The following is a 15,101-nucleotide window of genomic DNA, read 5'->3' on the forward strand; positions in this document are numbered from 1 at the left end:
GAAGAAGCAGGCTCATAGCAGAAGAGCCTGATGTGGGGCTCGATCCCATAACTCCGGGATCACACCCTGAACCGAAGGCAGATGCTTAACCGCTGTGCCACCCAGGGGCCCCTTAATAATAGCAATGTTCTTGATGTATAATGTTAAGTTTTTTTTATTGTAAAATAGGGTATGCATTAAAGAGTTTCTAAAACAAACGTACATTTTAAGAAAAATAACAAAACAAACACCTGACTACCCTCTGCCCAGGCTAAGAAACAGAAGATCACTATAAATCTAGAAGCCTCGTAGGTGTTCCGTTCAAATGCTTCCATTTCTCACCAAATAGTCACGATCATGAATTTTAGGTTAAAGTACTTGCACATTTAAAAAAACCAGATTATCCCTAAATACTATATGACTAGCCCTACCTTCTTTTGCACATTAAGTAAATGGAATACACACACATCTGACTGGCTTCTATTACACAACGTTATGATTTTGAGGTTCATGCAAGTTCAAGTGTAAAAACGTAATGCGTGCCTTAGCGATCTTTAACAGGAGTCCGTAGACTTTTCCAGTAAAGGACCAGGTGGTAAACACATTAGTTTTGCGGGTCTTCCAGTCTGTTGGACTACCCAGCGTCACTGTCGCAGTGTGAACGCAATCCACACGTACACAAGTGGGTGGGACTGTGTCCCAGTAAAGCTTTATTTACAAAACAGACTGCCGGCCCGTGGTCCGTAGTTTGCCCACCGCCGCTCTATAATTAATTCATTCCATGCTCTATAATGTATTGTGAGTTTACTTCAATTTATCCTTTCTGCTTTTGAAGAACATTTGGTTCATTTCGGCGCTCCCTTCCCCCATTATAAACAAAGCTGTTTTAACTTTGTGTGTCTCTGTAGTTGTTCTGCATTAAATTCTAATGGTGGAATCACTGGCTCATAGGACCTGTGTTTTCAGCTTGAACAGGTAATGTCAAACTGTTTTCCAAAATGATCCTATCAATTTACTCTCCTCGGGAGCTTCCCCTGCTCTTTATCTGTGAGAGCTTTGATTTTTCGCAGTCTGATGGGTGTGAAATTGTGGTCTGTGGTCTTATTTCCCCCCGGCTACTAATGATGCTAAAATCTGTTCACATGCCATCTGTGCTTCCCTAATATGCAATTCCTACACATTTTTAAAATCTATCATTATATTAAGCTGATCTTTTTTTTCATGTTTAAAGCTCTAAATTTCCTAGATACTAGTGTTTTACCTGTTGTTTTTGTTGTAAATATCTTCACTTGTTCCAGCCTCTTTTTGGAATTTGTTTTGAAAACTGGAAGTTATTAGGTACCAGAATATTCTGTGTTTTTTTACTACCCCAAGCTTTATAAATATTCTCATATATTATCTTCTAAACATTCATAAAGTGTTTTGTTTCTTCTTAGGTTTTTAATACACTTGAAGCTACTGTCTTTATGGTACAATCTGATTTCCCTTTTTCCCCATACAGATAACCAGTTATTTCATCATTAATTGAGTACTCTGTGCTTCCCACCAGCCTACGATGCCAGCTCTGGTGTGAAGAGTCCCCATGTTTCAGAACTCTGTTTCCTCCCATTGGTGTGACTCTCTCTGGGCCAACACCACACCTTCTTAATTACTATACCCTAATAATAAGTACTGATGTCTGAAGGGCAAATCTTCTCTCCCTGTGTTTCCTCAGGAGTGTTCTGGCTTCTCTCAGATCTTTGTACTTTCATATAAATTTTAGTATCAGTTATCAATCTAGCAACCAACCAACCAAAAACAATCCATTGGAGATTCTGACTGAACTGTCTGGAATTCACAAATCATATATCTAGGAATTCATATTTTTTGATTAATTGGAATCTTCACAATCTCAGATCTTCCAACTTATAAGCTGGGTCTGTTGCTCCATTTCTTCAGTCTTTGGTGTCCTTCATTAAAGTTTTGTGATTTTCTTCAGAAAGATCTGTATTCCTAGGTACTTTATATTTTTAAGCTATTGTGCATGATAGTCCTTTTAAATTTATTTTGCTATCAGTTTGTTGAAGTACAGAAATTTGATAGATTTTTATACCTAAATTTTGTACCAGAAATCCAGCGAAACTCAATGTTAATAATCTATCAGCAGTTTAATTTGGATTTTCTACGTACACAATCACATCATCTATAGAGAATTTCTTCCTTCTCAATCCTTATATCTTTAATTTCTTTCTCCTGGCTTACTGGATTGGCCAGAATATTCAGTGCAATGTTGCAGAGAAGTGGATAAAGCCGTCACCCTTATCTTGTTCCTAATCTTAAAGAGAATCCTTCAGTATCTCACCACTAAGTATACGTTGGCTGCAGAATTGCTGTACACATGCTTTACCAGCTTAAAGAAAATCTTTTATTCTTAGTTTATTAAGGATTCTTATAAGTAGACACTGAATTTTAAAAATGCTTTTTTGGGGTAGCTATTGAAATAATCATATGACTTTTTCCCTTTTAACAGTTTATTGGAGGAAATAAATAATTGGATTGTTTTAATGTATAACAAATTTCACATCCTGAAATAAAACCAACTTGGTCGTGTACCCATTTTACACATTTTTGGATGAGGTTTGATGACATATGCTCAAGAATTTTACCTCTAGATCTGTGAGATTGACCTGTTAAATTTGTTGTCAAGATAATTCCAGCTTCGTCAAATGAGGTGAGAGAATTTCCTCTTTATTACCTAAAATAGAAATTTGTATCACATTGAAATCGACTTATCCTTGAATGTTTTATAGCACGTATTGGTAAATTTCTCTTGGCCTAGAGATTTATTTGTAGATTTTTCACTACTGTCTTTATGTCTTAAAATAGTTTTCAGGTTTTCTACTTTTTGATTCAATATTGATAAGTAATTTTTTTTCTAGAAATGTATCCATTTCGTACTTGAAAACCCTATTGAGGTAAAGTTGTTCATAATGTTACTTTTCATCTTTCTGATCGGAAGCTTCTCTAACTTGTCTGTCCCTGTCTGTCCCTTCATTAATTTGTAATCGAGTTTATGTCTTGTTTTTCTTGGTCAGATTTTCATGACTTTACCTAAGTTTGTAAACTTTACCTTTATGGATCTTCTATATTTTATCATTCACATCTGTTTCATTATTTTTTTTCCTTCTACTTTATGTTGTTTTTATAACTTCTTAGAATGGATTCTAATTTTCAGTTTTAGAAAACAGGCATTTCCGGTGATAAACTTCCTTCCAGTAATGATCTGAATGCATGGTACACGTCATGCAACATGATGCTTCTGTTACTGCTCAGTTCAAAGAGTTTCTAATTTCCATTATAAGCTCCTCTTTGAACCATAGGTTAGATTTTCAAACATTTCCCATTTTTCAAGTTTTTGGTGGTAGTTTCTAACTTAATCACACTGTGGCCTGAGAATGTGGGCAACATTTTAGGAAAATCTGGTTTTAGGAAATTTTTGAGACCAATTTCATGAGCCATACGTAGGGTCGGGTGTCCTTGAAAAGAATGCTTTACCTCAAACTTCCCAATAATGTTGCTCGCATTTTCAGTATCTTTACATCAGTTCTAGGACCGAGTCTACCATGTCTCTGGAAAAGGTGGTTGATTGAGGTTTTGAACCAGGTCTTTGTGATACGGAATCTTTGCTCTTGACGGTGTGCTCACCAGGGAACAGGGTGGTCTCTGGTGTGAAGGGATGGTGTTGACCTTCTCTTTTCCTTTCTGATTTGAGATCCTTGATGAAGACAGTCAACCACACAGAAGTGAGACACTTTGTTTTCCAAGGTTTTTCCAACTTCCATGAGCATCAACTCACACTCTTCACTGTGTTTCTGATCGTGTACGTCCTAACTCTGGCTGGCAATGTCATCATTGTGACTATTATCCATATTGACCACCACCTCCACACCCCCATGTACTTCTTTCTAAGTGTTCTTTCCACATCGGAGACTTTCTACTCCCTGGTCATTATCCCACGCATGCTTTCAGGCCTCGTAGGTCTGAGCCAATCCATCTCCCTGGTGGGCTGTGGGACTCAGCTCTTTTTCTTCCTTGGCTTTGCCATCACCAACTGCTTCCTGCTAGCGGTAATGGGGTTTGATCGCTACGTGGCCATCTGCAACCCACTTCGTTACTCAATCATCATGAACTGGAGGGTCTGTGCCATCCTGGCATCCTCGGTCTGTGCCTCAGGGTTCGTGCTCTCTCTGATTCAGGCTGTGGCCATTTTTGGACTGCCATTTTGCAACTCACTGATTGAGCATTTCTTCTGTGATGTTCGACCTGTGCTGGACCTGGCCTGTGCTGCTCCAATCATCAATGATATCCTGACCTTAATTATCACCCTGTTGGCCCTCACAGCCCCTTCCACCTTCCTCTTCATCTCCTACATCCTCATCATCTCCACCATCCTCAAGATCGCCTCGGCGGAGGGCCGGAAGAAGGCCTTCACCACCTGCGCCTCCCACCTCACGGTGGTCATTGTCCACTACGGCTGTGCCTCCATTGCCTACCTCAAGCCCAAGTCCGAGGACACCAGGGATCAGGATCTGTTAATCTCAGTGACCTACACAGTTATAACACCTTTACTGAACCCTGTGGTGTATAGTTTGAGAAACAAAGAAGTCCAGGATGCTCTGAGGAGACTGGTGGGTAGGAAATCCCTTCCCTGAGATGAAATCTTTACCCCATAAACAGTCATGCATGTTTTCCAGATGGAAGCCTACAGGTAAAGTTATAGAGCCAGGGTTTCAAGTGATTGGTGAAATCCCCTACGTCACCACCAGGGCCAGAGCAGAAATGAAGCGACTCTGGGGGCCAGCTTCTGATAATTGATTCTCACTTCCTCAACCTCTTTAACATAATAAAAACATAAGTCACCCTGCAGACTTGGAAACAGACACCTGGCCCTATTCCAGGAAATAATTACAGGGTCAGAGTGTGAGCTACTGTTCATCTCAAGCTTAAATTTAAAGTGACCAGTCCACTTTGCTCAAGTACAAACCACATTAAAGGCATACATGACCGAATCTTCTTTCAACACAAGTTGGATGTTTGAACAAGTGGTTACTAGAAACGATACTATGCCAAAAACTAATCGCCTTGTGTTTTAATAAGATAAGCAAAGCAGAAATAGAGATATCGGTTAGGAAATGGGTTTGGGATGAGCTAAAATTCTTCTAGAGAGAAGATTTTCTAGCAGCCCCCTGCAAGTTTCCTGTTACATGTGGGGCGACAAAGGAAAAAACTGGGGTGGAGGAGAAGGGGAGTTAAGTACAGAGGACTCCTAGCCACACGCGACAGCCGTGGAGCTCTGGCCACGTGACCAGAGCGCACAGACCCGGTCTGATCCTTTGCTTCTTCAAGTTGAATATAAGCCACACAAAGGAGTCCTTGTGGGGCTGAAAGCAATGGCTCTCCCACTGACAGGATGACCAGTGGGCTCTGAGGAAGAGCAGACAGACGGCTTGGGGAGCAGATTGCTAAAAAGAACCCTGTGAAATTGACAAAGAAAGAAATCAGAGGCGGATCCAAATGGGAGCTTCCGGTGAGAGGAGCGTAGGAGAAGGCAGAAGGACAGGGGGGCAGTGGGTGGGGCAAGAATTCGGGAAAGGTCCTTTGGATTGGGTCTTCTCCTGCCCTTCCTAAGCCAAGTCACAAATGCAAGGAAAGAGGTCGGTGAAAATATGAAAAAAGGCCAAAAAAATTCCTTTCTGAAGAATGCGGTAATATTCCTCCTGAAAAGCTAAAAAAAAAAATCAACAGTAGAGGATTTTCGACATGAAAACTTCCATGAGGTTAAAGCAACTAAGTTAGAAATGGAATAATAAAAGACTATTTACCATTCCTCACCTCAAAAATACAAAAATGAATCAGGGTGAACTTTAGACTCAATTTGTGAGACAAAATAGGTCTTGAATAACATCATGATGATAAGCCGTTGTAATTGCTGAGCAAATCAAAGTTACTATACTGAACTGTTTGTAAAAAGATAATCGATAGGTGAGTACACGGTATTCTCATTGCGGAATATTCTTGATATGCAGACATATCAAAATGTGTACAGTGATTATGAATTTTATAGGCTAAGAATGCAGATACATAAAAACCTTTCAGAAGGTTCTACAATTTAAATCATGTTGTCATTCTGAGCTCCTGGTCTGATGGATGGAGGAAGTCACCTGGTCCTTTCCATGCAAACTGGGGCAATTTAGCGAATAGGCCACTTTATGAATAACCATAATTAAATTCAAGGTCCTGCTCCTCCCCCTTCTTCCCCATTCTCCTTGGGGTGAACCAATCAAGTTCTGGTCAAGTCTTCCAGGGATGCATGGGTGGCTCAGTTGGTTAAGCATCTGCCTTTGGCTCAGGTTATGATCCCAGGGTCCTGGGATCGAGTCCCACATCAGGTTCCTTCCTCAGCGGGAAGCCTGCCACTCCCTCTGCCTGCTGCTCCCCCTGCTTGTGCACTCTTTCTCTCTGACAGATAAATAAAATCTTAAAAAAAAAAAAAGTCTTCTAGTTCTCTTGGCACAGAGAAGGAACCTACCTGGTTCATGGTAGGTTCCAACTGCCTCATGTTGGATTCTGTGGAGATACATGACCCCCAGAAGCCATCTTGCGTGGCATCCATCGAGAGGACTCTGGTGTGGTCATGCTCTTTAACCAATGCGGGCCCTGCACCTCATCTTCCTCGTGACTTTTCTAGGGCCACTGCTTACCCTCAGCCACTTCTCATTCAGCTGCACCCCTGACTGTGTAATGAATAGGACTCCGGGGGGTGTCACCATGCCACCCACCCTGATGCATCACTCGCTCAGGTCTGCCCCACCCGGATTCCAACTTTCTCTAAGAGGTTTCTCTGTGAAGTGAGAGCACACCCTTTCTGCTTTCATCAGATACTTCACCCTTCTACCCCACAGCAGGGCTTAGCTGGCAGGTGCAAGACCGGGCTTTCCCTCATATCCAGCTAATTCTAATATTGCCGACTCTACAAAGCTGGATGCTTTTGTTTTTGGCAGAATAACCTGAATTCTTTCTAACTCTACAATTTGCATCATACATTTCGCATATAAACTACCTCAGTCCTTAAGCTTTTGATATTCAAAATTATTTGTATGCCAAAAGAGGCTTTCTTCTCTGGAAAAGTTTACTAAAGTTAAAAACCATTTCAGTTTTTAAGACAAATGTTTTAGTTATGAGTTTTAAAAAATCTTTTTGAAATTCAATGGACTTTTTTTTTTCTGGGTTCTTTTAGGTTTACCCTGGGGCAAATGAAAGTCCTATGAAACAATGAGGAACGTGGAATGTGAAAACAATGTAGAATTTTTATTCTGTTGCATATATATATATTTATTCTACATATCAACATTAATTATCATGGATTTAATGTTTCATTTGCTCGAGCTAGTTATCTGCTATTATTCTTTAGAAATTTTGGGGGATGTTTTGCTTGTTTAAATATTTCACATAAATTTTAGTCGCAGCGTGTTCAATTTACAACCCTCACCCCCACCCAAAAAAAACACACAGGGCATTCTCAACACAAACAGTTATAAGCAAACCACACTCCGGTACTATTTTACTAGAATCTAACTGCATTTAGAATTTATGGAAAATTGACATCTTTAATGATCTTGAATCTCTGTATTCCAAAACAGTGTTATTTTTCCATTGGCTCACGTCTCCTTTTGAATCAGGAACTTTTACATTTTCCTATAATCGTTTTCTAAAAGTTCCATAGTTTAATGTTTTACCTTTAAGTGATCTATTTTGAGTTAGTCTGTTGAAACTGTGACGTTTAGGTCAAAGTTTAATTTTTACTTTCAGATAGCCAATTACTCCAGCCCTATCTCCTTTAAAGGAGATCATCCTCCATTGAACTGAATTTGCACATTCGTCAAAAGTCCGTTGAGCAGATCTCTGTGGATCCGTCTCTGGGTTCCTTTCTGGTCCAGTGATCTGTCTACTGCTCCAATCCCACACCCCCCTGATGAACGCAGCTACACAGCAAGCCTCAGTATTGAGTCCACTGAGCCTTCTCACTTTTTTCTTCGTCAGAATTGTTTTAGTTATTCTGAGTCCTGTGTATTTCCGTACCAATTTTAGAATAGGCTTCTCTAGGTCTACAGAAAACCTTGCTGGGATTTCATAGGAATTGCATCAAATTTATAGATCAAATTAAGGAGAACTGACATCTTTACGATGTGCAGTCTTCTAATCCATGAACACAATAGGTCTCTCCGTTTAATCTTCTTTGATTAATCAGCATTTTGTAATTTTCAGCATGCAAATCTTACATTCCATACCTAAGCATTTCATGTTTCTTTAGAGAAACTGTAAATGATATCGTGCTTTTAATTTTGGTTTCCACATGCTCAGTGTTAGTTTACAGAAATAGGATTTTCATGTGTTGATCTTGTATGTTATGACTTTAAGTCACTAGTTCTAGGAATCCGGTGTCTCTAGATAGACAATTACGTCCTCTACTAACTGGGATCAGTTTTATTTCTTCCTTTCTGATCTGTGTGCCTTTTCTTCCTCCTGCCATATCGCACTGACTCGAACTTCCATTACTCTCATCAATAAGAGTGGTGGGAGCAGATTTTTGCCTTGTTCCTGATTTTTGGGGGGGGGGGGCAAAGGGAAGGGAGCGTTCAGTCTTTTACCATTAAGGAAGATGATTTCTATAGGTTTTTTGGACACGCTCTTCATGAACTTGAGGTAACTTTCCTCTATTTTTAATTTGCAAAGAATTTTTGTCATGAGTGCTGGATTTCACCAAGCGTTTCTCCGTGTCAGTTGATATAATTACATGACCTTTCTTCTTTAGTCTGTTAATATAGTGGATACCATTGCCTGACTTGTGACTATTGGTCTAACTTTACATTCCTGAAATAAATCCAATTGGTCACGATGTGTAATGCTCTCTATACATTGCTGGATTCGGTTTGCTAATATTTTGCTGAGGATTTCTGCATCTAAGTTCATGAGCGCTGCCGATCTGTAGTTTTGTTCGTACAGCCTTTACATGGGTTAGGAACCAGGATAATAATGGCCTCATAAATTATGGACTCAAAGTGAGTTGATCAGCGTGCTACCCTACTCTGTTTTCTAGAAGAGACTGTTCATTTGATGCTAATTTTTCTTTCACAGTTTGGTAAATTCTCCAGGGAAACCATCTAGGCCTGGAGACTTCCTTCTCAGAAGTTTTAAAATCACAAATTTTTTAATAGTTATAAGGCTACTCATTTATCCAATGTTACAGGATTATCCAGATTATCTGGTTGAGGTTGAGTAGTTTGAGGACTTGACCCTTTTCAAGTTGATGGATTTATAAACAAAGTTGGTCATAGTATTTCCATATTATCCTTCTAATAACTGCAGAATCTGTGGCGATACCCTCATTCCATTACTAATAATGGTGACTTATGTCTTTTGTCAGTCTTTCTAGAGATTTATCAATCTTATTGATTTTTCAAAAACCCATTTTGTTATATTGATTTTTTTTTCTATTTCCCTATTTTTTATTTCACTGACTTCTGCTCTTTATCATTTCTTCCTGCTTGCTTTGAGATTTTCCAACTCTAGTTTCTTGAGATAGGAACTTTAGATTAGCAAGTGGAGAGGTTCCCTCCTTTCTAACGTAAGCATTTCATGCCATAAATTACCCCAACAGCACTGCTAGCCCCATCTGCATGATAAATCGTACAATCATTTCCATTCTTTCCTACATATTCTCGGGACTTTGTCTTTGACCCACGGATTTGTTAGAAGTACGACGCTTCATTTTTATGTTTCTAGAAGTTTTCCTATTCTCCTGTTAACTTTTGGTTTGTAACCTGAACATTTTGCCGATTGCGTCAGAAGACTCTAGATCCTGTTTAAAGCTTCTACTACAGCAGGTGGTTGCCCAGTTTAGGGTTGGTATGCAGGGCCTGGCCTGCTTTTGTTACATGTGGTCCCAGGGACATTTAATTTTCAGAACATGATCTGTCTTTTGGGTTTGTTCAGCTTACTTGGTGCTGTTGAGATGGTCCTGCTGGTGTTGCCTGAGGGGGTTGCCTACCGGGGGTCTCCCCAAGCTGGGCTGCTGACATGGAGGGGAGTCTCAGCCTGTGGGGATGGAGGTTTCTCTAGGCAGGTGCTTGTTAGGATCACATGCCCCTCATGTGGGGATGGAGATCCTCTCCGACTAGTACACCCCATCCCTAAACTCGAGTCTCTGAAGAATGGAGGGAAGTTGGGGGAAGGAGGGAAGTATCAGGCTCACAGTGTCAAAGTGGCTTCCAGAACTGGGTTTGTTGGTGGGGTCAGTAGCCCTAGTGTTTCGGGTCAGGGAGGGCAGCTACAGGCCCTTCTGGGAGAGAATACACTTTCCCCAGCTACTATTAGTGGGGCTCCGATCAATCCCCTTGCTAGTGGTGCCAGGCTCACCACCGCTTGTTTGATCCAGGATAGGAATGAGCCAGGTTGTTGGTCAGGAAACACTGGGGCCAAAGTAACTTTATGTTGAGATGGGGGGAGGTTAAGATTTCCTGCCACTGTGCTGTTCCTCCAGGCCTGTGGTCCAAAACAGGTCTAGCTTCCTCTCACCATCTCTTAGAGTTATCCGTTGGTTACCTCTTGGGTTATTTCCAGGGGTTATGATTGTACTTAAGGGGAGAGATGAATCTGGACCATTTTATCTGTACCAGAAATTCATTTTTCTATAAATTTTGCACATTTCTTAAGTTTATTCTTTGACATTTCTTGTAGTTTTGCAATTGAAAATGGCTTTTCTTCCATTATTAATTGGCTTTTATTTCTGTGTAGCTAGGATAATGATAAATCTGAACCCAGACTCTTTATAGAATAATTTTAATGTAATAATTTTTCAGTGAATCCTCTTGGGTTATTTTCCAAGTATTCTATCACCTGGGAAAGATTATAATTCTACATCTTTCTTTATAGTTTTTATACCTTTTAATTCTTTCTCTCACGGTAATTATGTTGTTCAGTATACACAGAGTTAAACAATAATGGTTACAGTGATCGTTTTGTTTCATTTTATTTAATGGGAGTGTTTCTCATTCCCCCTATAAAGTCTGATGCTGGATTTTTGGTTGAGATACATACATTTTTATGTTAAGGAATTATTCATCTAATCCTGTTTAATCGGATTTTTTAAATGAAGAAGAGGTTACAGTTTATCATGGATCCTTCTCAGCATCTACAAAGGCATATAATTTTTCTCTATGTATATGGTTCACTAAATTTATTAATAGATTTAAAAATTCAGAACCCTCCTTGTATTACTGGTATGATAGTTAACATGCTGAATACTTACTCTGTGTCAGGCACTTTTCTAAGGATGTATGTTAATCAAATGAATTCATCTTCAAAACAATCCTATGATGTGGATACCATTACTCCCACGTAAAGGTATGAATACTATTATATCTACTTGGCAGAAAGGGAAACGGAAGCAGCTAGAAGTTAAATAGCAGGCCGAAAAATCACATAGTTCGTAAATGGTGAAGTGTTTAAACTCTAAGAGGTTTGGATTCAAGAGTTTTCCTATTGGTCACATGCAATATTACCTTACACTTTGCCACGGTATTCTATTATTTTAATCTAGCACTGGGTTCTCTATTTACTTTAGTGAAATTTGTATTTTGTGTCTGCATGTATACAGCAGGCACCCAAAATGGGCTACTTCGGCATGAACACTATTTTGAGTTAAAGGCAATCAAAATCCAGATTCAGGACCAGCTCTTTACCTCCCCCTCAACTGCATCTCAGCACCAGGAAGAGTACTATTAACTGAGATTTCATCTTTACTTAAGAAACTTATCTGCATAATAGAGCACCTTTCTTTCCAAACATCCACTCTCACCTTCCCACTAATGGTCTTGCTCCCCTTTGTATCCACAGATCCTACCCCTCCCCTGAGCCCACATAAGTACCACGTTGCTGTCTTTGGAATTCCATGTCTATGTGGATTCCCCATACATTCGCTATTAAACTTGATTTTCTCCTGTTAATCTGTCTCATGTCAATTTCATTCTTAGTCCAGCTAGAAGAACTTTCAAGGGTGGAATAAATTCTTCCTCCCCGACACATGTGTGTCCTGTGTACCCGTGATAAATCAGGCTTTGTTTTCAATACTGTTCACTTCATAAAATCATTTGAAGGATTTCTTTTCTAGGCTTCCCACCTTTTTAAAGACCCCTGTGGTTATTTATTCTTTAAAGTTTCTCTGACTTTACATCATATGATTTTATAGCTTAGAATTCTCTGGAGCTGAGACTCTCGTGGAGGGGAAAGTTTTGACCACTTCCTTTATTACTTTTTCCAAAGAAAAGGTCGCTTTACATTGGCTCTTGTTGCTTTATGCTGACAGCTATAAAGAATAAGGGGAAGTCTCAAATTTATAATTCCAGCTGTGGTCTTTCCCAGATCCAGGCTGGTGTAACTAGCTGCCTGCTTTTGACACTTCCATTTGGAGGTCGAGGATTTTTCCAAACAAAACACCTAAGAAAAATTAGTATATGTTCCCCCAACTAGTAAATGGTACCTTCTCTACCCAGCTGCTCAATCCCAAAGCCAGTAAGCCTGTTTTGAATCCTGTCTTTTCCCCCCTCCTCCCCAGTACTGAATCTGTCAGCACATTTTTGTGCAAAAGAAGGCAAAGACGACAACATTCTACTAGCACCGCAGGGTGTTAAGCAAAACAAGGTTATAAGGAGAAAATCTTCAAGAGCGCACACAATCTTCCAAACTCTCGTTAACCTGTAGCTTTGGCTGTGCATAAGTGTGTTGGCTATACCGTGGGAATGGCATACTTATAAAAAGGGAGAAACAGGGACCATCTAAGTGATTGTTTACCAACAGGAGCTCCCAGGTGGAAACATCCCTGTTAGAAAGAAGGGCAGCAGCGAGAACTCAGCAGCTGGTGTCTGCCTCTTCTTCCACCAAAGTTTCTTAGAACTGCAGTGTCAGCTCCTTGCTACCGAAAGGAGAGAGAAAATGAGCCTTTGGGGCCACCTAGATTGGTATCTCCTGACAAGCTTTGTCAGCTCTACTTACAAAACACAACGTGAATTTATCACCCATTTCCTTCCATCTCCACTGAAACTTCTCTTATCCAGAAACAATCTCTCACTATGCACTCCCCGTGTTTACTCTCGTCCTTTTCCAATCAATTCTCTACATAATGGCAAAGTTATCTTCTACAAATAAAAACCAGATGACATCCTTCCCCTAATTACACTAGCCAATGGGTTCCCACTGCACTGGGAATAAAATCCACTTTCCTCATGGTGGCCTATAACGCCCTACCTGTCCTTGCCACCCAAGCCTTTCGGAAGGACCTGGACTCTTCCTGCTAACCCCTGCTACTCCTGCGTCTACCAACGTGGAAGGTTTAGTCCCACTTAGGATCTTTGTATTTGCCATTCCTTCAGTTGAGCGTGTTCTTTCTCCAGATTCTATTCATTCTCTATCATTCAGGCCTCAAGGGAAATGAGCAGCAGTCCTCAGGGATTCCTTCCCTGACCACTTCATTGACCATAATGTCCACCAATGGTATTCTCCATTAGCTGTTCTATGGTTTTTATAGTACGTATCACTATCCGAAACAAAATAATAAGGTTGAAAATAAGGGACGGAAAACTGTACACCAGGCAAATACTAAATGGAAGAAAGCAAAAAGCACTAATAAAACCAAACAAGCTGTGACCAAAGCTCCTGCTGCCCGAGTTCATACTCAAGAACATGGATGATCTTCAAAGTATGTAAATAAGATAGGTTATCTTGGTAAGGGATAAGCATCTGAGGATAGAGCAAAAAAGGACAAAAGGATAGTCATTCCTGGCAGCAGGGAACAGATCTTCTAGGTCACGTGGTCAGGAAAGGCCTTTCTGAGGTGACATCTGAGCAGAAAAATGAAGTGAAGGAGTGAGCGAGCCGTTGGAGAACCCAGGGGAAGAGCACTCTGGGCTGAGATCAGAGCACGGGAAGAGCCCGAGGAAGGTTAACCGTGGCATGTGTGAGGAACAGCGACAGGCCATGCAGCTGGACAGAATGAGCAGGACGACTAAAGGGAAGAGTCACATCGCGGTCTTACAAGCTATGGTCTGGACTCTGAATTGTATTCTAAGAGGAATAGACAGTCATGGTAGGAATATCTGAAACAGGGATTACTTGATTTGATTTATATGTTAAAATCTTTACTCCGGCTGCTAACTGCATAGGAAATCAACGCCCAGAGCCAAAAGGGAAACAGGGAGATGCCAGTCAGGACCTTGCTGTTGCCCACGTCATAGACGATAGCAGCTTGGAACACGGTGTGCCTTTGCGTGAAGAACTGGCCAGTTCAGTGGGGGGCACCTTCTATTTGAGATGCCAAGGGAACATCCAAGTGGAGATAATGGACTGTCGAACACATAACTTCACAGTCTGGAAAACAGTATAGATGGGAGATTTCATTGGGAAAGAGTTTAAACTCAACAGAGGAAGAGGTCACTAGGACGCAAGGATAAAGACAAGAAATGGCCTGTGGCTGAATCTTGAGGTGCTCCCTATCAAGACGCTGAGGAGAGGGAGACAGAGAAGGGGCAGCAGAAGAAAAAAACAAAACAAAATGAAAAATACAAAAACTCAGGGCATGTCCTGGAAGCTACAGGAAAACAGGTTTCCAAGAAAGAAAAATGACTCATTTGGGTCAAATGCTGCCAATATGCCAAGTGGGGTTAGAACGGACCATTAGATTTGACAAAATGGGGCGATTAGTCTCATTGAAAAAAAATCTGTATTGGTAGAATAATGGTGAAAAGGCCTATTTAGCGTGAATTTAGGAGCACAGAGAGATAAATTAAAGACCATGGAGCTCCTTCAAAGAGTTTTCATGGGAAGGGGCGCAAATAAATGGGCCTGTAGCTGGAGAAGGATGTGGGATCAAAGAAAATTGGGTTTTTGTTGTTTTTTTTTAAATTCTTTCAGCACAAGAGGAATTAGAACAAATAAGTCTGTCAATGGAAGTGATCTAGTACAAATCTGATCAATCAAACGAGACGGGGGAGAACGGCTGTAACGAGGCCCTGAGTGAGGAAGAGGCACCC

General features: G+C 40.6%; 1 protein-coding gene across 1 annotated transcript; it reads left to right on the plus strand.

Moving 5' to 3' along the window:
- The first annotated feature begins 3,737 nt into the window (after positions 1-3,737).
- On the plus strand, positions 3,738-4,670 carry LOC148110568 (olfactory receptor 10J1-like). Its single transcript, XM_087866341.1, has one exon. It carries the CDS (start codon positions 3,738-3,740, stop codon positions 4,668-4,670), a length of 933 nt encoding a protein of 310 aa, XP_087722467.1.
- The last annotated feature ends 10,431 nt before the right edge of the window (positions 4,671-15,101 follow it).

The sequence above is a fragment of the Ursus americanus genome, chromosome 2 (assembly GCF_024610735.1).
Source record: "Ursus americanus isolate L20-20 chromosome 2, mUrsAme1.1.p, whole genome shotgun sequence".
Lineage (NCBI taxonomy): Eukaryota > Metazoa > Chordata > Mammalia > Carnivora > Ursidae > Ursus > Ursus americanus.